This window comes from Yamadazyma tenuis, chromosome 4, assembly GCF_029203305.1.
Source record: "Yamadazyma tenuis chromosome 4, complete sequence".
NCBI lineage: Eukaryota > Fungi > Ascomycota > Pichiomycetes > Serinales > Debaryomycetaceae > Yamadazyma > Yamadazyma tenuis.
In genome coordinates this window covers 243,978-268,199 of record NC_089464.1, presented here as the reverse complement: position 1 = coordinate 268,199, position 24,222 = coordinate 243,978, and the positions used below count along the sequence as shown (strand labels likewise).

The window sequence follows — 24,222 nt, the reverse complement described above, 5'->3', positions numbered from 1 at the left end:
GTAGAATTATTCACCTATATCTACAATGCTATGCCCTTTTTTAGTCTTCGTTGACGGTACCAGAGGAGCTGAAAGTAGATCCTCTCCTTGAACTTCGAGATCCGCTTTCACTGGATCCAGTAGGTTCATACCCCACGAATTCGTATGCCCTATTAATATATTTCCTATTAGGATCAAGCTTTACCCAAGTTTGCCTGATTCTATCAAGATTCATCTTTGACCTATCAAACTTGAATAGCTGAAATATCAAAATGATCATTTCCCACAAGAACATCACAAAGATTCGAAAGAATCCTGCTGATTCTTCTTCATGGTTTATTTCACGTTCAACCATTTGGACCATTTCTTCATTGCCCCCGGTTAGTTTGAGTAAAATTTCTGTTCTCTCTTCTTGGTTTTTGAATACTCGGTGAAACCGGTGCAGGTAAATCAAGTCGTTGACGATATTATTTATCTTGGTGTAACTTTGATCTTTAGATTTTGCTTTTAATATTTTGGAGTTTTGTTCGAGTTCATTGATCCGTTTGATAATGATTCTTGACTCATATACGAGTCTGTCAATGTTAGGAGAAAGATTTCTCATGTTTGCCTCAATTACACTTGGTAAATCTTCATTGTGTAGTTTGGCTTTACTAGTGCACAACTGCTTGTTATTTGACTTCAACTTCTGAAGATCACTGTCCAAATTCTTATACTTCTTTTCAAGAGTCAGGTTATTCATACCAGAATTTTCCTCTTGAAGGCTTTTTTTGTAAATGTCAGACTCTATCAAACACTTCATATCATTCAAGTAATTGACCGAAACCTTTTCTAAAGTGATCAAATCAGAGTCGTATTCTTGAAGAATCGAATGGCTATGGCGCCTCACTAAAGTCGACTTCTTGCAGATCTCCGCACCTCCTTCGTATGTCAACTCCAACAAGTTTAAATTAGTTTCCCCCAGATCTTGAACAAAGGGGAACGAATTTCTTCTGTTCAATCCCTTGTCAAACCTAACAATGATGTCCTGAGAGTTAGGTGCTGAACACTTTTTGGGGGGTTGTTCCTTAATGATGAAGTTAGGTTTCTTAGCATCATCTGAATTATCGGATGGGATCTTCAATAATGCATCCACAGTGGACAAAGAATTGATCAAGTTGGGATTAAATTTCTGGGTATGTGATCTTCTCAATGCTGAAGCGTTAGGATAAAGCTTCTTTTGCTGAGGAAGTAATAAATTTCTTTGTAAGCCAAGCTTCATCCGGTTGAGACCTCTTGAATACCTAGAGGTTTCATAGTATATCTTCTGGGTATTAGCAATCGAATCTCTCAAACTAACAAACTTATAAAGCTTGTTTGTGCTGTGATGATGGCTCCCATGGGGATCCAAATGGGAATGATGATGTGAACCATGACCATGGTTTGGTGGACTTTGTGGACGAGTCATTTGAGTGGGGCTGGTTGGGTGATGAGAATGGTGATCAAAAGAACGAACAGAAGTAAGCCGAGGACTTGTCAACAAATCTTTTCTCACCAGGGGATCTTTATCCAACAACAATGAAGCGTCCGTTTTATGTTCACTCAACCCATACCATAATCTTTTTAAAGTTCTGCCAACCAAATGATTATTGACCAACAATTCCAAGTTCAAGGTTTCAACTTCAGATGGATTACTTGATTCACCAAGCTTGGCTAACCGTTCTCTCAATCTTCCCGAAGTCTTGTTGGGGGAAGCTTCAGTCTTTATCCCGTCATCAGGCTTATTAACAGTAGAGATTCTATCTTGGACGGTGTTTTTCACAGCACTCGTCAATTTTCTGATTTCTTTGGTGTAGCTCTTGTTTTTCTTCTGGGGAGTCGAGGGAAAGATTGCCCCAGTTGCAAAAGAATTAGTGCTGATATTTTCGATGGAAATATCTCCAGCTTCGTAATCAATTTTGTGCTTTTCTCTGTCGGGATTTATCTTTTGGCTGGTGATGTAGAAAAGTTTACCTAGAGTTTCAATATCCAACTTTCTCTTCTTCTCCAACTTAACTTGTCTTTGGAATTCGCCAATGGAGATCATAAAGTTTTCAAAGTCAAAGGGATCTTTTGGTACGTCACAGCCACCAAAAATTTGAAGTCGAATCTTGATGCTTATGGTCAAACTGATAATGGCCGCCACTGTACGTGAAGGCAAAATACCATCGCTGTGGTTAGGTCTGATGTTGAAATGCGGTAAACCTATCAAATTCCACCAATTTATTATGGCTTCTTCAGTCTTGTTGCATAATAGCCCATCACAGTACCGGGCATCCAAAAGATCGAAATAAAACAAACACGTTTGGATAATGTTGATCAATTCTCTAACCGCAAACTTAATGGGAACGTTCAAGTTATAGATTCGGTACATCCGTCTGAATTTGTCTTCATTGGCATCAGAGATCTTGGGGGTGATCAAGGAAATAGATCTTCCACTGCACCGGAGTCTCTTCAAGTTAGAGTTCACCACAAATTCATCTTCCACGACTCTAATATCACCTCCCAATATAGGGATTAAACTCAAATGTGATGGTAAGGAAGTGATATTGGTGATGAACAAATACTCTTCATTGCTTCCACCGACCGAAGGATTCCTGACTTCGCTCTCTTGATTTTCACTATCTTCGGGTGGCAAGTTCATCTGTTTAAGTTTTGCATGGTTTGTGACTAGTTCACTCAAATATTCTTGGAATCGTATAGGGTAAAATTTAGACGGTTTTTTGACCACCGTGAGTTTAACGACCCGGACCTCGTTATTGGTATTTCCCGTGTAAGTGGATATGAGAGAACCTATCAGGCGGTTGTTGACCCATTGTTCCACCAAATATATATCGAATCCTGTGGTTTTGGTGTACTCGATCAAATGGAACTCATTCAGTTGTTCGAAATCCCGCTGGAAATGCTTGAAGGCCGAGAAATCCGGTAGAATATAGGTGATCAACTCAGGAAGAGGAACACTCGGTAGAAGCTCCTCGTCTCGTGGAGGGTCGAATTCCTTGGTTGGGGCCATATGAACACAGTTATGATTAGTGAGTTAACGATAATATTTCTCCGCAGCATCCAAATCGGCAGTGCACTGGCGGAAATTAGCCATTTGGTGGAAGACCGTTAATAGACATTTTTGAGGGGGTTCAGGGGGGTAGAGGAGAACAGAATAGTTCTGGGAGGTTCAGATCAGTCCAAGTAGTCTTCTACAGAGAGAGGAAAGGGGTGTAGAGAGGGACACTAAGTACGTGGCTATGTCGGATGAATAAGAACCAGTCAGAACCAGTCAGAAATTGTGAAACTGACTACTCATGATGGAACCTTGGAGTACCCGTATTGTTTACATGGGAGATTCTACCTGGTTCTTCTTTCTGATATTGACTAAAACTTGTTTGTACTTCAACATGGAAATAATTTCGCAGCCACCACCAGACGGCAGCTTAACCCCTTTGAAGCTGTGCACAAAAGACTCAAATAATGTACTGTACGCTGGATAAATAACATCAGCCAGTTGAATATGGGACTGGGAGCTTTATATTCCACAAAAGCCTTCTATAAGATGAAGAATTACAAGGTGACTACAGTACACAAATTATTGCAGCAGTATGGTAGTATGGGTCAGCATCTTCTATTGTAGGTATGAATTCGCATTCTAATTTACGACCGTCACGGGAGCAAGGTTTACGGTATGTCATACGCCATGAAAGAGATTCTCGACCTGTGCCTTCCTAGAATATTATAAATGACCAAACTCTGTAAAGTTCGCAAGAATTACAAAAGAGACTAAACTGAAGTAGAGCGAACTTGGTCTTCAAGGACCTCCAAAAGATCTCATTTCAACATTCCCCAGCGGTAATCAAACTTATCTGCAAGCGAATAAACCACTCCTGTAATTGCACCTCTTTTAGGAACCCTATCCCCGCTCCTATTAGCACAAGTGTGAGGTTTGTTATCGCACGGCTTGACCTAAGGATTCGTGTAGAAAGCAACCCGATCGGCGCAACCCAATGCGAGCCAGGGGTAGGAGGCCCCTCTTAAACTAGGGAAATTAAAGAGGGCCAATTAATTCCCACAGCCTTATTTTCAGGAAGCGATATGCAATGAAGCATGGAATAAGTGACCCCAACTCATCAAAAATGGAAACAATACCAAAGTCATCCGAGTCTTGCAAATACTTCCACGAACATTGGTAACAATAGATTAGAATCTGAGTCCGCAAAGTACCCACCTTGGGTATTCAAAACGGAAGTCATAGTACAAAAAAAATAATCGGCAGATAACACAACAAAACCCCTATCACGCAATTGGCAAAGCAAGATAAGAACTTTCGCCGGCCAGGAAACGGCATTTGTTATCTCAGCTAAAATATAAATACAAGAGGAATCCCCTAAGAGAGAGTCTCGTTTTCTGTAACGAGAGTCAAAATTGGAAAGGTGTTGATAGCTTGTCCCTTTACTATAAGGATTACGCACCCTTTGTATCTGGACACGCGAAGGATATGCGGGCCGTTCTGAGGAAAGTAACTGCATGTGAGTCGGCCCCGGTTGGACGGGCCAGCGATGTGCTAAGCGGGAGGCGGGTCCCAACAGTTGATTACCGTAGATAACACCTATACCTACTCCTTGGATCTATCACCTGTTATCTTGGTTGGAAGGGGGACCTGCCGGCCCATCAACTTAATGAGTAACAGTTGTCATTGGAGCGCCAAAATTATCTAATTGCGTTTGTTCATGCAGGATCTTGAAAAATTTGTATGCACCAAATTGCCTTTCTATTATTATCGATCTCACGCTCTTATCGTTCAATAGGAAAAGATGAGCTATAAGACTTTTTCTCTGGCTTTATAAATATCTTGGTTATCCCGTGTGTTTTTTTGTAAAATTATAAGAAGCTTAACCTTTGCAATATGAGTGCCAGCAACTTCAGCACAAAGGCTGAGAAAACTAATAATGTCAGCGTCAAGAATGAGTCGGACTCCATCGAAGGTGAATTATCTGAATACGAAGACAAAGGTGGATTTTGGTCCCGGTTGTCGAAGAAGTTGGAGGTGCAAGAGAAGGGCGATTTAACCACTTCACAGATGTTTTTGGTCAATTATGACTTGAAGCCGGTTGAAAATGCCAGAAGAACTTGGTCTTGGTACAATTATGTATTTTTCTGGGTTGCCGATTCTTTCAATATCAGTACTTGGCAGATTGCCTCTACTGGAGTGGCCACCATGAACTGGTGGCAAACCTGGCTTTCGGTGTGGGTTGGATACTTTTTATGTGGTATCTTTGTGTCTTTGGGTTCGAGAGTTGGTATTGTGTATCACATCTCGTTCCCAGTGGCTGCCAGATCTTCATTTGGAATATATGGGTCGTTATGGCCTATTTTCAACAGAGTGGTGATGAGTTGTGTGTGGTATGGTGTGCAATGTGCCATTGCTGGACCATGTATAGAGGTGATGTTGAAGTCCATCTTTGGTAACGACTTGAACACCCGAATTCCTAACCACATCAGCAGTGATTTCACCAGTTTTGAGTTTTTAAGTTTCTTCTTATTCTGGTTGTTCTCGTTGCCAGCCATCTGGTTTCCTCCTCATCAAGTGAGACACTTGTTCACGTTCAAGGCCTATGTGACACCAATTGCCGGAATCTTGTTTTTGGTGTGGACCATCGTCAAGGCCGGTGGTATAGGTCCTGTGGTCCACAAAAAGGCCACGGTACTGGGCGGTGATTTAGGATGGGCTTTTGTTAAATCTACCTTGAACTCGTTGGCCAATTTTGCAACCTTAATTGTCAATGCTCCTGATTTCTCCAGATTTGCCGACAAGCCAACCTTCTCGTTAAAATATATCGTGTACACAGTTTCGATTCCCTTCTGCTTCTCCTTGACATCGTTGATTGGTATTTTGGTGAGTTCTGCTTCTAGTTCCATGTACGGTGAGACCCTTTGGAACCCTATCGATGTATTGGCAAAGTTCTTGGACAATTTCACCAGTGGTAATAGAGCCGGTGTGTTCTTCTTGGGATTGGCCTTTGCTGTGGCTCAGTTGGGTACTAACATTTGTGCCAATTCGATCTCATTTGGTACCGATGTTACCGCCTTATTGCCCAGATACATCAACATTAGAAGAGGAGGATACATTTGTGCGGCCTTGGCCTTGGCTATCAACCCATGGAAGTTGAACTCTAGTGCCAGTATGTTCACCACCTACTTGTCTGCTTACTCGGTGTTCTTGTCTTCTATTGCTGGTGTTGTTGCTTGCGACTACTACTACGTCAGAAGAGGCTACTTGAAATTGACCCACTTGTACTCATTGCACGCCCCAGAAAAGCCCGAAAGCCGCTCGTTCTATTTCTACAACAGAATCGGTTGTAACTGGAGAGCTTATGTTGCATACATTTGTGGTATTTTGCCTAACATTGTCGGTTTCGTGGGTGCTACTGAAACTCACGTTGTACCAATTGGTGCCGAGAAGGTTTACAGATTGAACTTTTTTATGGGTTTCATTTCCGCTTTCTTGGTCTATGCCATCTTGTGTCGTCTTAGTCCGATTGCTGGTGTTCCAAAGGTTAAAGCATTTCAGAAAGGCTGGTTTGAAGAAGATCAAGATGTGGAAGACTTTGAAGATGAGTTACAAGGTCATGTTTTTCACGAAGGCCTTGAGAAATCTTTGAGTTATGTTTCGGGAAGATATAACCGTGGCCAAGATGATAATTTTTAATTCTTCGAGTAAATTTTAGTGAGTGTAATATAAGATAATTTTGACGCATTTGTTTTTGCAGTAAATCCACGAGCCGAAATCACAATCACTTCGCGAGCATTTTTAGCAAACAGCATGCTTTTTGGAACCCAGCGTATAAGTGTTGCGGTAGCCGTTTGGAAGGGCCTAACACCCCGCAGAACGTTCCAGATACCTTCCCACTATAAACCTTCGGAACCGGTTAAACACCTTCCATTCTCAGACTTGTGCCGAATTTGGTTCAACTCTTTCAAACCCAACAGGCTCAAAACTTTACAAGATGAATTGGTGGAGTTGGTGTACAGTGCCGAGCACCGCAAGAACCTCAATGTGACTGTTAGCAACAAGAAAGTGCCCGTGGATGATAAGGGGAATTTTATCAATGAAGTGTGCTTTGAGGTGATTAATGATAGCCAAAAGCCCACCAAACATATTGTGTTTGTCCACGGATATGGGGCTTCTTTAGGATGTTTTGCCCGAAACTTCCAGCTCATTGACAAGTTTGTGGACATGAATCACAATTACAAGGTCCATTTTTTGGATAATCTTTCGTTTGGGCTCTCTTCCAATCCCAAGATCCAATCGAGCTCAACTTCTATAAATGGCTGGCCAATCGAAAGATGCCCTCCCGTGAAATTAGATGACCCAGAGCCCACAGACCGCCAGAAACTATACAACAAGTACTACAAGTTGGTGAAATCTTTTTCGGTTGAAGAAGACAAATTCAGAGAGTACCAACAGAAGTTCACTCCAATCTTGCAAGAAATCGAAAACTATTACCTTGAAGGTATCGACGGATGGAGACAAAGTTCAGGAATTGAAAAGATCGATTATCTTGTGGGGCACTCCTACGGAGGTTACTGGTCTGCTTCATATGGTGTAAGATATCCCAATCACCTCAGAAACTTGATTCTATTGTCTCCAGTTGGGGTAGAAAGGCATATTCACTCCATTAAGCACCCTCTTAAGTTCGAAGATCCGAACAAGATACAGCCCACCCTAGACCCGACAGACCACAATTTTCTTAGTCGGATCCCGATTCTTCCACGCAAAACCGTGAGGCATTGGTATGATTTGCAGCCATATTTACCCAGACTTTTAAAGTTGATGGGCCCTTGGGGAGTGGCCAAATACTACGAAATGTGGTATTCAAAGCTATTCAAAATCAACAAGCTCATTACCAAGCTTGGAGGACCTGAGAAAGTGTTCAAAAGTCAAATTGACTTACATTATGGAAGCAATAGAGAATGCCATTTAATCATCGAGTATTTGTACAACTCCATTACCAATGGCACCGTTTCAGACATCTACATCAAGTATCTCCTCACCCCTAGTACCGTTAGCAAGCACCCAATTTTCGACAAGTTTAATGAGTTTCTCAAGAATAACCAATGGGATGACAAGTTTGAGGTACACTTTCTCTATGGGCAATACGACTTCATGAACTCCGAAGCTGGCTCCAAGCTTGTGGAATTGGTCAATAAGCAGACCCAAACACAAACCGCCGAGTTTCATACTGTTGGAGAAGGAGGTCACAATCTCTACATTGATAATCCGTTCGAAACCAACAGTCTAATTCACGATATTGTTAAACGGCAGGACTAATAATTATAACAATGCGACACGAATGAGACTTTCAGCATATTATTTGTTTATTATTTATTTATTTATTATGTTTGTATTTATTGGCGAATCCCCAACTCACAAAAGACTCCCCAACTCACACAAGACTCCCCATCTCTCACTAGATCGCAATATGAAGGTCACCCCTGTATGTCCAACTCCACATTTGACATCAAGAATGCACAAAATAATTTACGTTTACCCGGCACCTACGAATGGGGTAATCTCGGGTCTCAACCGACTTGCCGCAATAGGCAAGTTTTTAATCAGCTAGGAAAGTATATCCCCGAGCATATATGTCACCGAGTGGTATTGTAGCCGAGAACCGCACCCCACAGATGCTTTAAAATTGTTGGCATCGCCAGTATTCTGTGGTTTGCCATTTATCATCATGAACATGTTGGTGGTTGCTCTTTTGCTATGGTGCGATGTAATTTGTGCAAAATCTCCTACTGGTACTTTCGCACCAGGGTTGGTGACATGCCCTAATACTACTTCATTAATAAGAGAAGGGGACTCGCTTTCAAACAGTGAGAAGTCATGGATTGACCAAAGAAAACAAAAGACTAGAGGTGCCTTACAAGAGTATTTGCTGAAGGTGGGACTTGATGATAGCTTAGACCTTTTTGAAAACTCATCGGCCGATGTTAATATAGCTGTTTCCATGAGTGGTGGGGGTTACCGTGCCATGCTTGCTGGGGCTGGCCAATTGGCTGCATTAGATAACCGTACGGAAGATGCAAATGAGTACGGCTTGGGAGGAGTGTTACAAAGTGCTAATTATCTCAGTTCGCTTTCTGGAGGATCTTGGTTGGTTGGGTCTTTGGTGATGCAGGATTTCCCCACAGTAGAAGAGGTGGTGTTGGAAGATCCTTACGATGTTTGGAATTTGACGGACACACGGCAGCTTCTTGAAACTCTGGGGCTTTGGACCATTGCATTTTCGGTGCTTTTCGATAGTTTCACCGGATTTGTCAAGCATTTGAATAACTATGTGGTGAGTGCGTCTCACAAGGTAGGAATCAAATATGACATGCAAAGGAAGAAAGATGCTGGCTTCCCCATCACCATAACCGAACCATGGGCCAGAGGATTGTCTTATCAGCTTCTTCAGGAAGGTGAAGATGATTATGGCACCTCCACCACTTTCTCTGATCTCAGAGGTATGAAGACTTTCCAGAATTATGATATGCCATTCCCCTTGTTCACGGCTATCGGAAGAAAGCCAAACACCATCACATACCACTTGAATTCAACTGTGTTTGAGTTCAATCCGTTTGAGATGGGGTCATTTGATCCTTCTGTCAACAGTTTTATTGATATCAAGTACTTGGGAACAAACGTCACCAACGGTGAACCAACCAACGGTTCATGTGTGGCGGGATTTGATAATGCCGGTTACGTGATGGGGACCTCATCATCGCTTTTCAACTCATTTTTGAGTTCACTTACTTGTCCTACTTGCAACTCATTGAATGTCGTGCTCAAGTACTTTGTCAACCGGTTTTTGGACTATTTATCCGATAATCAACTTGATATTGCCCAGTATAGTCCCAACCCCTTCAAGGGCTCGCAGTATGCTGGCTCTGATCTGATCACCAATAATGATACCCTATACTTGATGGATGGGGGCTTGGCTAACGAAACATTGGCCATTTCATCATTATTGACCACCCACCGGAAAATCGATGCAGTCGTGGCCATGGACAACGGAGACAACTGGCCCAATGGACGGCCATTAATCGCGGCATACGAACGTCAATTTGAGAGTCAAGGGAAGTCTTTGGTGGTTCCATATGTACCTAATGAGGAAACTTTTCTCCACAATAATTTGACTGCAAAACCAACTTTTTTTGGCTGCGACGCTAGTAACTTGACAGATTTGATCAAAGATGACGTGGTTCCTCCGCTTGTCATTTATATTGCCAACAGGCCATACAGTTTCTTCTCCAATACATCATTATTCAAGCTCTCATATACTGATGACGAGAAAAAAGGTATGGTTAGAAATGGATTCGAGACCGCTGCCAGACTCAACGGTACAATCGACGAAAATTGGCCCAAGTGTGTCGGATGTGCCCTTATCAAAAGAGAACAAGAAAGGCAAGGAATAGAACCATCGGATGAGTGTGAGGAATGTTTTCAGGAGTATTGTTGGGATGGTAAAAGATATGAGCCTGAAGGAGTTTATTATCCACCAGTCAACTTCACAGACTCCGGATTGACCAACGACTCGTTTGCTTTAGTAGGAGCTGGGGAGGGTCAGACGTACACGTCCGATACAGAAGTGTTTGGGTTGTAGGGAAAGATGCAAATAGTATATATAAAATGGATTTGTACAATAAAAGTAAGTCACGGTCGTATGTCTAACCCTTTGAAATCAGTCATCGGCGGAGATATCGCTCGAGCGGAAATAAGAATGGGCAAAATAATTGCTGAGTAATATTGAGCCTAAATACCAGAGCTAAATTTTACAGTTCAGGGACTTTTACGTAGGCTGACAAAGCTTCATTCTTCGCGGAAGTTCAGGAACTAGAGTCTCATACTGTGAACCACTTTTCCATGAAAAACTAAGACCTTTGTCTCCTGAAAGTATTTTGCACTAATTGAACTATTTTTGACTATTTTGCAGCTAGTGAGATTTTGTATATTTATTCGTGGATGACCAGACGATACCCAGGTTTAGCATTCATGCATCCAGAATCACGGAGCACTAGCTTGTCATGGAAGGAGTTTGGTATTAACCCCGCCAAAAACCGTTGTATAGCGGCGATTATTGGCGGTGATAGGTAGTAAACGGGATTACAAGGCTGGAGCCGCATGAAGATGAGGATGACGAAATATTTTGAATATAAGTATTTATATCCCATAGGTTCTACGTAAGATCTCTACAAAGATGTCTGGTAGTAGAACTTCAGAAGAAGCTACGATTTCAGGAGGACTCGTGCGACAAAAGCGATTGTTGTCTTTTTTATCTTCCAAACTGATCCCACCAGTGCCATACGAAGATGAGAGAAAACCATTACCCAAACCACATAGAATAAAAAACTTCTCATTTGCTTGGATGATACCAATGCTACGAGTTGGCTACATCCGTACTCTTCAGGCTGCTGATTTATTTTACCTTGAACCCGATTTGTTGGTTGAAAATTATCATCAGACTTTTATGGACCACTTTAACAGACTTGATGAGGCTGCTAAACAGAAATACATGCAACAAAAAGGCGCGGTGCCAGAAGCCTACGTCACCCCTGTTATTGTGGGTGTACGAACATTCTTTGCCATGTTCAAATGGCGGTACAGGGTCTGTTTTGTGTTAATGATGGGTAGCCAGATGGCCACCACTCTTTCTGCATTACCTATTAAAAAGTTAATTGAATTCGTGTCTTTGAAGGCAGAATTCCCCGACACAAAAATTAATGCCGGGATAGGATATGCCATCGGTGTCACGTTACTCGTGTTCTTGTCGGCTGCATTATTCAATCTGTACTTCTACTTGACGATGTTTACTGGATCTCAAACCACCGCAATCTTGACAAAAGCCCTTTTGAACAAAGCTTTCAATGCAAACTCCAGGAGTCGTCACAATTACTCACCCGCCAAAATCACATCCATGGTGGGAAGCGATTGTGCCAAGATTGAAAGAGCCATATCGGAGTTGCCTCGTCTTGTGACATTTCCTGCTGTTTTAGCTGCCACGATTGCCATTTTAGCCGTGAATCTTGGGGTGGCTGTGTTGGTGGCCATAGGGATGATCTTGGTGCTAGGAGGGGTCATGGCACTGTTTGTAAAGCTCATGATGAAGTACAGACTTTTGTCCCTTAAAAGCACAGACAAAAGAGTCACTTTAATCAAAGAAATCATAAACAGTTTGAGAGTCCTCAAGTACTATTCTTGGGAAAACCCCTACTTAAAAGCGGTGGGTGCTGCAAGGAAAGAAGAGACTCATTACTTAATTATGCTTCAGACCTTGAAGAATTTATCTCTATGTTTGGCACTCTCAGTGGTTCCTCTAGCTTCTTTGGGTTGCTTTATCACGGTGTTTTCAATTGCAAAAGGTAAAACCACTCCCGCTAATATTTTTTCATCTGTCAACGTGATTGGGTCTCTTGCTGATATTTTCATCTCTGTACCCCAATCAGCTGGTGCTGTTGTGGATGGGATAGTTTCCATCAGAAGAATACTCGGGTTTTTGAGTTCAGGGGATTATGTTCAAGATGAACATGTAAAATTCAATCCAGATGGGTTACCTCTGGATACTGATGCTGACCAAACTGTTATAAAAATTGAAAGTGGTGAATTCGTCTGGGAAAAATTCCCTGAAGTTAAAGAAGAACAAAAAACCGACCTGAAGAAGTCCAGAAAGGAGAAGAAACAAAAAAAGCTTGAAATGAAACAACAAGAGCTCGAGAAAGCCGTAAAAGCTCCAGAGATCGGCTATGCATTGCAAAATGTCGAGTTAAATATCAACAAAGGTGACTTCATTATGATAGTTGGTGTCGTAGGAGCAGGAAAGTCGTCTCTCCTTCAGGCTATGGCTGGCTTGATGAAACGAACCAACGGTAATATGGAGGTTAATGGTCAGTTATTATTGTGTGGAACTCCTTGGGTGCAAAATGCTACAATCAGAGACAACATCGTTTTCGGACAAGAGTTTGATGAAAAGAGGTACGAACAAGCAATCTATGCCTGTTCATTGAATGCTGACTTGGATATACTACCAGCCCATGACCTTACTGAAGTTGGTGAAAAAGGGGTCACTTTGTCAGGTGGCCAAAAAGCCAGATTAAACTTGGCTCGTGCTGTGTACGCCAACAAAGATATCTTTCTTCTTGATGATGTCTTGTCGGCTGTGGATTCTAAAGTCGGTGGAAGTATCATGGAGGACTGCTTCTTGGGAATGTTGAAAACTAAAACCAAGGTATTGGCTACTCATCAGTTGTCTTTCTTGGGCTATGCCGATAAAATCGTAATGGTACACAAGGATGGTTCTATTGACTTTGGTACGATGGATGAATTGAATGCAACAAGTAGCGAATTTAGAGAAATGTTGACCCATAGGGACAGAGACGACACATCGGTAAAGGAAGCAGACGAGGAAGAAGCAGAAGAGAAAGAAGCAGAAGAAGAAGTTTTAGAGGAAGAAAAACTTGGGTTGGAAGTCAAAGCGATTGAGATTCAAGATGAATGGAGAACCGATGGAAAGTTGGTTGAAGATGAAATCAGTAAACAGAATTCAGTTAAATTAGGAGTATATTTAAACTTGTTGGATTTGGGATCTGGAAGGATCCCTTCTTGGGTTGCGTGTACCTTTCATCTTATGTTTCTTGCTTTGGCAATTTTCTCCGACTTTTTCATTAATGTGTGGTTATCATTCTGGACCGAAAACAAGTTTAAAAACCGATCTGAAGGCTTTTACATTGGTGTTTATGCCTTATTGTCTTTTATGTCTGTTATATTGTTGGCTTTCGTGTTTACTATAATCGTTCGGATGATTATTGTAGCATCTAGAAGAATTAATGTTGAAGCCATCAGATCTATCTTGCATGTACCCATGTCGTTTCTTGATGCTACTCCTACAGGAAGAATTTTGAATCGGTTCACAAGAGATACTGATGCTATTGATAATGACTTAGTCGATAATGCTAGACTTGTGATATACATGCTAGCATATGTCATTGGTATTTTTGTTTTGAATATCATTTATCTTCCCTGGATTGCTATTGCAATTCCATTCATAATGGTTTGTTGTATCCTTGTGGGGAGTGTCTATCTGGCCTCTTCAAGAGAATTGAAAAGATTGGAATCCACCAGAAGATCTTTAGTCCTCAACAATTTTTCTGAAAGTTTAAGTGGGTTGGATGTCATCAAGGCCTACAGGTCTGTTGATAGATTCATTGACAATAATGATCTTTTTTTGGATAAAACAAATGAAGCATCTTTTTTGGTTAACGGTGTTCAAAGATGGGCAACTATTCAGATGATTGGGGTGAGTGTTTTTTACGTGTTTGTTATTACAATGCTTTGTATAACACGGACATTTAATATCAGCCCTGCTTCTTCAGGTTTGGTGATTTCGTATCTCATGCCCATTCCATTTATGTTGGCAATGGTCATCAGATTCCTGGCAATGGTGGAAAATGATATGACTTCATTCGAAAGAATCCATGAATATGCCAATGAATTACCACAAGAAGAAGCATACATTAGAAATGATACTGCTCCAGCTCCCACATGGCCTGAAAAAGGTGAAATAGTTTTTGATAACGTCTCCATGAAGTACAGAGAAGGTTTACCAAAGGTTTTGAAGAATGTTTCTCTTCGAATTAAGCCTAACGAGAAAGTGGGTATTTGTGGTAGAACTGGGGCTGGTAAGTCTACTATCATCAGTACTTTATTCAGACTTTTCCCTCTTGCTGAAGGAAGTATAAATATTGATGGCATCGATATCTCCCACTTGGGAATGAATAATCTTCGTTCCAAGTTGTCCATTATTCCTCAGGAATCATTGTTATTTGAAGGTGACATTAGAAGAAACTTGGATCCATTTGGAGAGTCGGATGATGATACTCTTTGGGACGCTCTCAGAAGAACTGGATTGTTAGAACCAGAGGAGATTGAGAAATTCAAAGGGGAAAAAGATCAACACAAGATACCAAAGTTCCATTTAGATAGTGTTGTTGAAATCGAAGGATCAAACTTCTCTTCTGGTGAAAAACAATTAATATCTTTTGCTAGAGCCTTAGCGAGAGGGTCTAAGATTTTGGTTTTGGACGAAGCCACGTCTTCTGTTGATTATGCTACAGATGCCAGAATCCAGAAGGCTATTCAAAAAGAGTTTAACTTTTGTACAATTCTTTGTATTGCTCACAGATTGAGAACCATCATTAATTATGACAAGATATTGGTTCTTGATAAAGGTGTGGCCATGGAGTATGATACTCCAATTAATTTATTCATGGATAGAAATTCCATTTTCAGACAGTTGTGTGATAAATCTAAAATCACCCAAGCAGATTTTACACATTAGATTTTTGCTCAATGTTAAGCAATAAATATATATATGAATTAGTTTGAAGTTACTACAAGTGCCCGGAGGATAAGTACACAAACACGTCGTGCATGTAAATTTGTAATTATGTGGGAGCCCAAGTCTCACCAGTTCCGGAGTAAGAGACCAGTTATTTATATTTTTGAGAGGTAATTGTCCAGGGTACACCTAACAAAAGTTGCTACTACATACCGTTGGTATCGATTTGTATTATCAGAGAGCCAATCGCAGAATATATATTCAATTGTAATGAAGGGCTTTTCAATTGGAAATAATTCTAACTGAAAAAGAGATAATTGGAAATTATTTTCTGTGAGGAAGAAAAATACCGCCGCTGCTGCCGCTGGTGCGGCTGGCGGCCACGGAGGGTGACTGGCCTCCTTGGATATTTTTGAGCACACGGCGAGAAAAAAAATCAAAGTCTTCGATAGGTCTTTCCGCCTCCAAAAATACTCTCCAACCTATACCACACCCATCTAAGTGTCAATTGATCTTTCAAACGTGAATAGCTGGGTTAGACCTTGTTTTATTGTCCAATCACACCTATTAAATTTGTCATCGCACCTCTATCGCAATATACCCCGGACTATGTGCAGGTTTACCACCCCCAAAATTCGGGACCGTAGTGGAAAAGTGCGAGGAGAAATATAAAGCATCATTAATCATCACTATTTTTTTCTGATTTAACAAACAGTTTTGATAAAGATGTTAAGAGGAATAATTCCACATACGAGACCAGCGAGGGTTTTGGGGGCCAGATGGTTGTCATTCAAAACATATCCCACCCCTAACCCAGATGCATTGAAATTCGTTTCGGTAGAGAAGGAGATATTACCATTAGAAAACAAGACCTTTGAATTCACATCTTCATTACAAGCCATTCACTCTCCCTTGGCATTGAAGTTGTTCAAGTTGCCCGGAGTCAAGTCCGTGATGTTGGGGCCCGATTTTTTGACCGTCAACAAACAGGATCATGTGAATTGGCTGAACTTGAGACCCGATGTCACTGAGTTGATGGATAAGTTTTTAACCGATGGCAAGGATCCCGTTATAACCAGAGAGTTGATAGACGAAACACAACGTCAAATGAGTGCTGATGAGGCTGATGACCTGGAGGTGGTTTCAATGATCAAAGAGTTGATAGAAACCAGAATAAGACCTGCCATTCAAGACGATGGTGGGGACATTGAATACAAAGGATTTGATGAAGAAACCGGTACCGTGTTTTTGAAGTTGCAGGGAGCTTGTAAATCATGTTCTTCGAGTGAAGATACTTTGAAGCATGGAATGGAGTCGATGTTGAAACACTATATTGAAGAAGTGGAGAACATCGAGCAGATCTTGGACCCAGAGGAAGAAATAGCCCTCAAGGAATTCGACAGGTTGGAGGAGCAAATTAAGGCTAGAAAGGTCGCCAGACTGTCAGGTTCTTCTTCTGTTGCACCACCAGCTTTATGATTTATGGTGCCCACTCATTTGCATTCTCTCTCCCTCCATATTTATCTATTTATAAGGTGTACATTACGACAAAATATATTTATTCTAACTTGCTATTGATACCCTGAACGATTCCACGTTTTATCTCGATCAACCGTCTTTCTTCTGTATAGCTAGCAGTCAACTCTTTGACTAATCCATTTTCCACACAGTCTCTATCAATGGACACCCTGACATCGTTAAATAACCGTTTAGTCCAATCTTTGGTGAATTTTTCCCATCCTTTTGAAACATAGTTAAATCCCATCACTAGTCCCAACCCAAAGATTGAAACCGAAGCATTCAAGGAAAAATCAAATATCAGGTAGGCACAAAGCGATATAATGGTAGTTGGAAATTGATAGTAGAACATTCCGTAGAAGAGATGAGAGTTAACAACCGGCTGAACTTCAGACGTGATTCTCGAGTTGATCACCTCGTTCTTCAATTTGATCAAAGGGTTGGAAATATCGCCAGATTTGGCCAGATATTTGCCAAAATTATGATTTTGAAGCTCAGAGATGATTCTGCCTCGAAGGAAGTTATAATTCTCTATGCTTTTGTTCATGAAATTGAATTGGAAAAAGTCTTTTAAATCATATTCAACATTATCATTCTTGAAGTACAATTTCCACCATCGGAGTCTCTTATTGAAGAATTTTGTGGTGTTGGGAATCAACTCATTTTGTAATTCATGGTGCATTTGGGAACTAAAATCGTTGATTCCTCTGTTCTTGAGCTCATTATAAACTTTTTCTAATTGCTCAAGAGAGATTTCGTCATTGGAGATCTTGTTAATGAGCTTCTTAACATTCCAATTTATCAATCTGTCGATCTGCAAGTTATACCCCATGATTTTCAAAAATTGAAAGATGTTACTGTCTACTAACGATTGCAAATAGTTATTGGAAGCACTAACATCATTATCAAGGAAATCTTGGATCCCCTCAAAGCTCTTTCCACTATCAATTTTTATGATCTGGACTGTACCGTCCGACCTAAGAGGAAATGGGGTTGATTCACTTGATGCTGGAGTAAAGTCATTATTATCTATCAACGTTAACAAGATCTTATCACTGATAGAAGGGGGTAGTTTTATGGACGACGTGATTCGGTTGGTCACATACACCAAGAAGTGACAGTCATTGAATTTGGTGAAACTAGGAATGTCGTTAATTTCGTAAAGAATGATATTGTTCAAGGTGATGTTGGTTTTGGGAATCATATAATTGGGTCTCGAGAAAGAGCCCAATATAGGTGACGGTATGCTGAAGTTGGTGTTTGTGATTTCCAACATTTCATCGTTGTACTGAAAACTGATATTCTGTTGTTTGTTTCTTTCGATTATCTTTTGAAACCATACCTTATTATTGCTAGCCAATGGGTCTGCGAGTACAGTTTCAATGATTTTGGAATTGGCTTGAACTTCTTTGTCATGATACAAAATGCCGATGGTCACGGTTTCTTGGGGATATTTATGTAACCTTTCGTAGGTGTCTATTAAGGAATTTCCTACCTCGTCATTGGGAAACCAGTGTTTATACTCTCTCATATAATGAGAGATCGATTTATTTTCTGGTATCTGTTGTTCATTTTTTTCATTGACGATTTTTGTAGCTGGAGTGATGGTGATGGAATAGGACCTTATAGAGGATCTCGAGTATAGATTACTAGCCCTCAACAACCCCCTGTGGTAAGATCGTACGGTTCTACTAATCATCGAATGAATTTTTACTAAACTTCGGGTTTCACAAAGTTCGCGTACCGACAAATGAGAACCTTTTGAAGCCGGGTCTATATTAATCACTATCAAAGGCTGCGTCGTTCAAAAGCTCTGCTTTCATCATAATATGATCCCAGTCACTATTTACGATCACAAGGATCTCTGATATTGCAATTAAGATCATTCCACCCCCAATCCCAAGCCAAAGACCAAAGAGTTTCAAGTCAAACAACTTGTTTAAGGCTAGAGACGATGGAATTGCAACCGCATAATATGCGAGGAAATTGATATATCCGCCAATTCTTTGAGATCCTTCCGCTCGCAAAATCCCACTGGAAACACAAGCTAACCCATCGAATATCTGGATTACCGACACTAATGGGTTAAATAAGTCAATGACCAAACTTTTAACATCGGTATCTGAGGTAAAGATACTGGCAATATGAGACTTTAGGGAAAATAAAACAAGGCAGTTGATGAATGCAGCCACGAGACCAACGAAAAGAGTTACTCTGATGGCTATTTGAGCACCTCGAATGTTATGACCACCTATGAAATTGGCTACTCTGGTAGACCCAGCAATACTAATGGCAAATGGAATCATATAAGTGAGTGAAGCAATGGAGCTAACTGCACTTTGGGCTGCCAAATCCACCGTTCCCATGTAACTGGCCATTAAAGTCATGATTTCATAGGCAAAATACTCACTTTCTAGCATGACGATTCCTGGAATCGCCAACTTGGACAAGTTTCCCCATTGTTTGCACAAGTCAGAAACTGAAGCTAGACCGAACCAGCATTTTTTTCCATCGATAAACATCACATATAAGATTAATAGTATATCCATCAAGTAGAAATTTATCACCGTTGCAATGGGAGCACCATTAAAGCCCATTCCAAATTTCTCGTTCCACACAAGGAACCAAGAAAGAAAGATATTAATTGGAGCACTGAGGAAAAGGATTCCGGTACCGGCTTCAAAGATCCCTTGAGCCTGAAGAAACCTCTTGGATACTTCAAAGAAAATATACCCTGGACCTCCTAATGTCAATATACGCAAGAAGCTTTCAGTCATCTTCAACACATTATCACTATCGATGATATACTTCAAGTAGACAGAACTGTACCACCAAGCAATGGCACAAGGAACGTATGCCACCAAGGAGAAGAGCAAACATCTCTGTACATGTATACTTACCAACTCGTAATTTTTGGCTCCGTAAGCTTGAGGACACAAGGTGTCTAGAGCAGTAGCAATACCTTCAAACACAGCAAAGGTGATGGTGGTAGTCATGGAGCCCAAGGAAACGGCTGCCAACTCGTCCTTTCCCAAGTGCCCAACCACTATCAAACATACGATACTGAAAAGGTGTTCTAGTAGAAATGTGATGATCAAGGGAAACGAATACTGACATATCACCAGGAGTTCCTTCGAGTAGGAGGTATGAAGAGATCCAAAGTCATGGGTACTGAACTTGGACGATAATAGAGACGTTCGGGAGTACCGAGAGTGGTTCAGTAAATTGTCTTCATCTTCAGATTGAGCAGCAGAATACAGTCTTTGGCTCTCTTCCAATAGCCAGCTTCTCAAGGATTCATGGTCCGTATTGACCGAGCTGAGGGAAGAAGGAAGCGAACGTGATGTACTGACACTGGCAGCATCACTGTTATCATCATCTAAATCGGTTATATGAGATCCTGTCTCAATCAAAGATAGGAAAGATCTCTGGTCATCCCCATCTCCATAGCTGAACAACGGATAATTGGTGGATGGCGGTATATATAATCGTCTTCTCCTTGCACTAGGCAATCCAATACCACCTTGGGGGTCGGCAAAGTTGTTAATAGACTGAAATAACACCATTCACTGTAGTATATCTCGGTCGTTATCTTTCAGTTTCTATACTGCGGGTTTTACGAACTTTTTATATTTGGTAATTTAACTAGAAAATCATCCAGGCACCTCCTCCACTAAGAATTGCTAAAACAACAGCAGTTAGCACCCCGGCACCTGCTTTGTCCTTTCCTGAGATCTTAACTTCATTGCTGTTGGTTTGGACTTCAGATCCAAGTCCTGCCTCTGAATCTGTGTCGTTGTTTCCACCGGTATCGACCGTAAGTGGAGCTGCGAAATTGCCTTGTATAGTAGACAACATAACCTCTAATGCTGACATTTGCTCTCCCAACCCATACACTCCATCATATCCCGAAGCAGTCCAATCTTCACCACATGTGACCCCGTCCGTACCACCGGAACACGACTGGGCAGCCGCTTCAGCACTTTTGGTTAAGAAATCGCTCATCAATGAGTCTGATCCAGGAATTAACACACTGGCAACACCTAAACAACGAGAGAACAAGGATCTAAACGATCTTTGATCATTATTACAATGGCTACCAGAGGCACAACTGGCTTCGCTCATGATTCCATCACTTTGGAAATAATCCACTGCTACTCGAATGATTTCTTCCGAGTATTCCTTCCAAGTTTCATCTTGAGTATGATTGTAAAGATAAGCACAGCCAGAAAGTAAAATACCATATGTATAAGACCACCTGGTTTTGGTGATGGCCAGACAGTTGTTTGCTATCTTAGCACCATCATAGATGATCAAATCATCACCATCTCTGTTGAAAAAGCCAACATCACTCATCCAGTTCCACACTTTTTCAGCAGTATCAACATAAGAGTCGTTTCCAGTATAACGAGCCAACCTGGCAGCTAAATGGAATAACAATCCATTGGAAATGGTGTTCTTATAATCATAACCCGAGTTCCAGGTAAAAATCTGCCATCTAAGGCCACCAGAACAGTGCAGGGTGTCCCATCTGGCATTCATGGTATTGAAAATGGCTTGGGATAATGCAATCCAACTGTGGTCATCAGAAGGCTGCGTCAAGTTTCTTTCAGCCGCCTCCATAATTGCCATCCCCCAAACACCTTGATCATCATTTCCTTCGGTTAACGACTGGTTAGAAGGAATGTAGTTATAATCGGAACCGGCTTGAGCATACATTCCATCCACAATCAAGTCTCTCAAACTCTCATTTTTGTTGTCACAGAAAGTGTAATATATCACCATTCCTCCAAATGCTTCACCGGCATTCCACCAATAGTTGGGACTGGCAAACATTCCTACCACACCTCCGTACTTGAGTCCTTCGTAATAATTCCACTCTCCATCTGCCACATACTTGGCAGCTTCACATACAGAATCCACATCACCGATTGTGATATCCACCGCTATGGTGATGGTGATCATAAACAATGAGACCAAAAACTGGTGGAGTCTCATCGTAGGTGTCAATATGGATATGATCTTGGGGTTGTATAGTTGTGACAATCCAGGTTGGCGTCAGGGATGAGGAAAGGTAAAAGATCAAAGTACTTTACGAGTGAGACTATAAACCAATTCAAACTATTTGACGTATCACTGGTTGTGAGTACGTTATTGATCTTAGGAATATCTGGATTCTAATAATAAATCTCGATCTATGTTTTTTTTTCCAATGCCTCGTTTTACAGTCGCGAAAGCAAGACCAAGACCAAATGGGCATTTAATCTGGGCTACAATTATTCTAACCAGTGGCTATGAACGACTGGCTCGTGACCGAGAGTGCTATGTGGCTGAATAATTAGGAGGCAGATTTGTGAGCCAGCAGCCGTAGATTTGACTTCTGCAGAAAATAAATAGTTTAGGCTGGATGCTATAAAGCTGGTGTGCTTCCTACTCCAAATACAACAATATAGAACGTACTGGTATATTCAATTCGACAGATATTTACCTGTTTATGTGGTGATGAAATTCCAAATAAAGCAAATTGTTCTTGAGTGAAGTAGTTGATGAAATGCTGCAAACTGACAATCTCACAACCTGTTATTTCAAAGGTTAGAGATTTGGAATATTCTATTCTGCTACTCTATCATATGTGTACTTGCACTCAAACACCAGGGACACCCTGTACTAAGAGGTAACTATTTATTGTTCTTTGATTCTTCAAGATTTTGCCAAGTCGTACCCTCATGAAACTGAAATCGCGGCCTCATGAGTTCTCAACCCCCAACTATGAACAGAGTGAAATCTGTTGCAAAGGACGTCATTGCAGGCGCAAAGAAGTATGCCTCGTTCGTAGGGCCAGGCATAATGGTCTCAGTGGCGTATATGGACCCCGGGAACTATTCGACAGCAGTGTCGTCTGGTGCTATGTATGAGTACAAGTTGCTCTTCATCATATTCATGTCTAATTTATTTGCAGTTATTCTTCAATGCTTATGTGTTAAACTCGGGACCATCACAGGTTTGGACCTCGCTGAAATGTGCCGATTGCACTTGAATCCCAACTTGAACTTGGCCTTATACTTTTGTGCTGAGCTTGCCATCATCGCTACCGACTTGGCAGAAGTTGTGGGAACCGCTATTTCCTTGGAGATTTTGTTTGGAATACCCTTGTTCTACGGAGTGCTTATAACCATTTTGGACGTATTGATAATCTTGATGGTATATCATAAAGATGGGTCCATGAAACAGACAAGACTATTTGAGATTCTTGTATCTATTTTGGTATTGGCTACTTGCCTCTGTTTTATCCTTGAGCTATTCAAATGTGACTTTCCAGAAGGAGCTCTTGGTGGGATAATCAAAGGAGTTTTACCAGTAAATGGCCAGATCTTCAAGGAACAAAATGCTTTATTCTTGAGCTGTGGAATAGTTGGAAGCACGGTTATGCCTCACTCTTTATTCTTGGGATCTGCTTTGGTGCAATCCAGATTGAAAGATTATGATATCAAACACGGATTCATTACTGGTCAGGACTCAGAAGACCCGGATTCAACTTCAATAGCATCAAGCTCCGATCAGGAATTACATGCTACTATTCACAAGTTTAGAAGTATTTCTGATGGTACAAGCTTGTCAAGAAAGTATCGACCATCGTACGAAGCTATAAAGTATTCATTGAACTATTCGTATACTGAATTGGTGCTTTCTTTGTTCATTATAGCAGTGTTTGTCAATTCTGCAATTTTAATTGTGGCAGGCAGTTCCTTATTTGGTAAACCGGATGCTGACAATGCCGATTTGCTTTCGATATATCAGATGTTATCCTACTATATTTCACCAGCAGCAGGTCTTATATTTGCATTATCGATGTTGTTTTCGGGTCAAAGTGCTGGAATTGTGTGTACTATGGCCGGTCAAATCATCTCAGAAGGGTTTATAAATTGGTCTGTTAAACCTTGGTTGAGACGTATAATCACAAGAGTATTGGCCATTGTACCAGTTTTGTTTTTCATCGGTATTCTTGGACGTGAAGGTGTGAGTAAGATCATGAACTCCTCCCAAGTGGTTCTTAGTTTTATTTTGCCAGTAGTTAGTGCACCTTTGATTTACTTCACCTGCAAAAAAGAGTATCTCACGGTTTTTGATACTAGCGAGCATTTAATCATCAACGAAAACACTGCATTATTGACCGGTGAAGGACAGAACTCGAGTGCTCCAGTGACAGTCAGAAAGTATACATTTGAGAACGGCAAAGTGTTGACAATTGCCAGTGTTTTAACTTGGCTCATCATCAGCTCGTTGAACTTCTACCTAATCATAGCATTCGCTAACGGTGCTGATATATAGTTTTCACAAG

At 41.1% G+C, this 24,222-nt stretch overlaps 10 protein-coding genes across 10 annotated transcripts; 6 read left to right on the top strand and 4 right to left on the bottom strand. All coding sequences in view use genetic code 12, as the record gives it.

Moving 5' to 3' along the window:
- Window positions 1-40: 40 nt before the first annotated feature.
- On the bottom strand, window positions 41-3,010 carry PSN45_003197 (uncharacterized protein; the record flags this gene model as incomplete). The annotated part of the gene is made up of 3 exons (XM_066158028.1): window positions 41-1,340; window positions 1,411-1,436; window positions 1,514-3,010. The coding sequence occupies 3 exons, from the start codon at window positions 3,008-3,010 to the stop codon at window positions 41-43; spliced, it is 2,823 nt and encodes a 940-aa protein (XP_066014125.1).
- A 1,881-nt stretch (window positions 3,011-4,891) lies between these two features.
- Window positions 4,892-6,694, top strand: DAL4 (Allantoin permease; the record flags this gene model as incomplete). The annotated part of the gene is made up of 1 exon (XM_006684497.1): window positions 4,892-6,694. One exon carries the CDS (start codon window positions 4,892-4,894, stop codon window positions 6,692-6,694), a length of 1,803 nt encoding a protein of 600 aa, XP_006684560.1.
- A 114-nt stretch (window positions 6,695-6,808) lies between these two features.
- Window positions 6,809-8,317, top strand: PSN45_003195 (uncharacterized protein; the record flags this gene model as incomplete). The annotated part of the gene is made up of 1 exon (XM_066158027.1): window positions 6,809-8,317. The coding sequence occupies one exon, from the start codon at window positions 6,809-6,811 to the stop codon at window positions 8,315-8,317; it is 1,509 nt and encodes a 502-aa protein (XP_066014124.1).
- A 409-nt stretch (window positions 8,318-8,726) lies between these two features.
- On the top strand, window positions 8,727-10,637 carry plb1_2 (lysophospholipase; the record flags this gene model as incomplete). Its single annotated transcript, XM_006684499.2, has 1 exon — window positions 8,727-10,637. The coding sequence occupies one exon, from the start codon at window positions 8,727-8,729 to the stop codon at window positions 10,635-10,637; it is 1,911 nt and encodes a 636-aa protein (XP_006684562.1).
- An 864-nt stretch (window positions 10,638-11,501) lies between these two features.
- PSN45_003193 (uncharacterized protein) lies at window positions 11,502-15,365 on the top strand (the record flags this gene model as incomplete). The annotated part of the gene is made up of 1 exon (XM_006684500.2): window positions 11,502-15,365. One exon carries the CDS (start codon window positions 11,502-11,504, stop codon window positions 15,363-15,365), a length of 3,864 nt encoding a protein of 1,287 aa, XP_006684563.2.
- A 726-nt stretch (window positions 15,366-16,091) lies between these two features.
- Window positions 16,092-16,844, top strand: NFU1 (nifu-like protein; the record flags this gene model as incomplete). The annotated part of the gene is made up of 1 exon (XM_006684501.2): window positions 16,092-16,844. One exon carries the CDS (start codon window positions 16,092-16,094, stop codon window positions 16,842-16,844), a length of 753 nt encoding a protein of 250 aa, XP_006684564.1.
- A 79-nt stretch (window positions 16,845-16,923) lies between these two features.
- Window positions 16,924-18,582, bottom strand: PSN45_003191 (uncharacterized protein; the record flags this gene model as incomplete). Its single annotated transcript, XM_006684502.2, has 1 exon — window positions 16,924-18,582. One exon carries the CDS (start codon window positions 18,580-18,582, stop codon window positions 16,924-16,926), a length of 1,659 nt encoding a protein of 552 aa, XP_006684565.1.
- A 79-nt stretch (window positions 18,583-18,661) lies between these two features.
- PSN45_003190 (uncharacterized protein) lies at window positions 18,662-20,449 on the bottom strand (the record flags this gene model as incomplete). The annotated part of the gene is made up of 1 exon (XM_006684504.1): window positions 18,662-20,449. One exon carries the CDS (start codon window positions 20,447-20,449, stop codon window positions 18,662-18,664), a length of 1,788 nt encoding a protein of 595 aa, XP_006684567.1.
- Window positions 20,450-20,528: 79 nt separating this feature from the next.
- On the bottom strand, window positions 20,529-21,848 carry DFG5 (mannan endo-1; the record flags this gene model as incomplete). Its single annotated transcript, XM_006684505.2, has 1 exon — window positions 20,529-21,848. One exon carries the CDS (start codon window positions 21,846-21,848, stop codon window positions 20,529-20,531), a length of 1,320 nt encoding a protein of 439 aa, XP_006684568.2.
- Window positions 21,849-22,652: 804 nt separating this feature from the next.
- Window positions 22,653-24,212, top strand: SMF3 (NRAMP-like transporter smf-3; the record flags this gene model as incomplete). Its single annotated transcript, XM_006684507.1, has 1 exon — window positions 22,653-24,212. The coding sequence occupies one exon, from the start codon at window positions 22,653-22,655 to the stop codon at window positions 24,210-24,212; it is 1,560 nt and encodes a 519-aa protein (XP_006684570.1).
- Window positions 24,213-24,222: the final 10 nt, after the last annotated feature.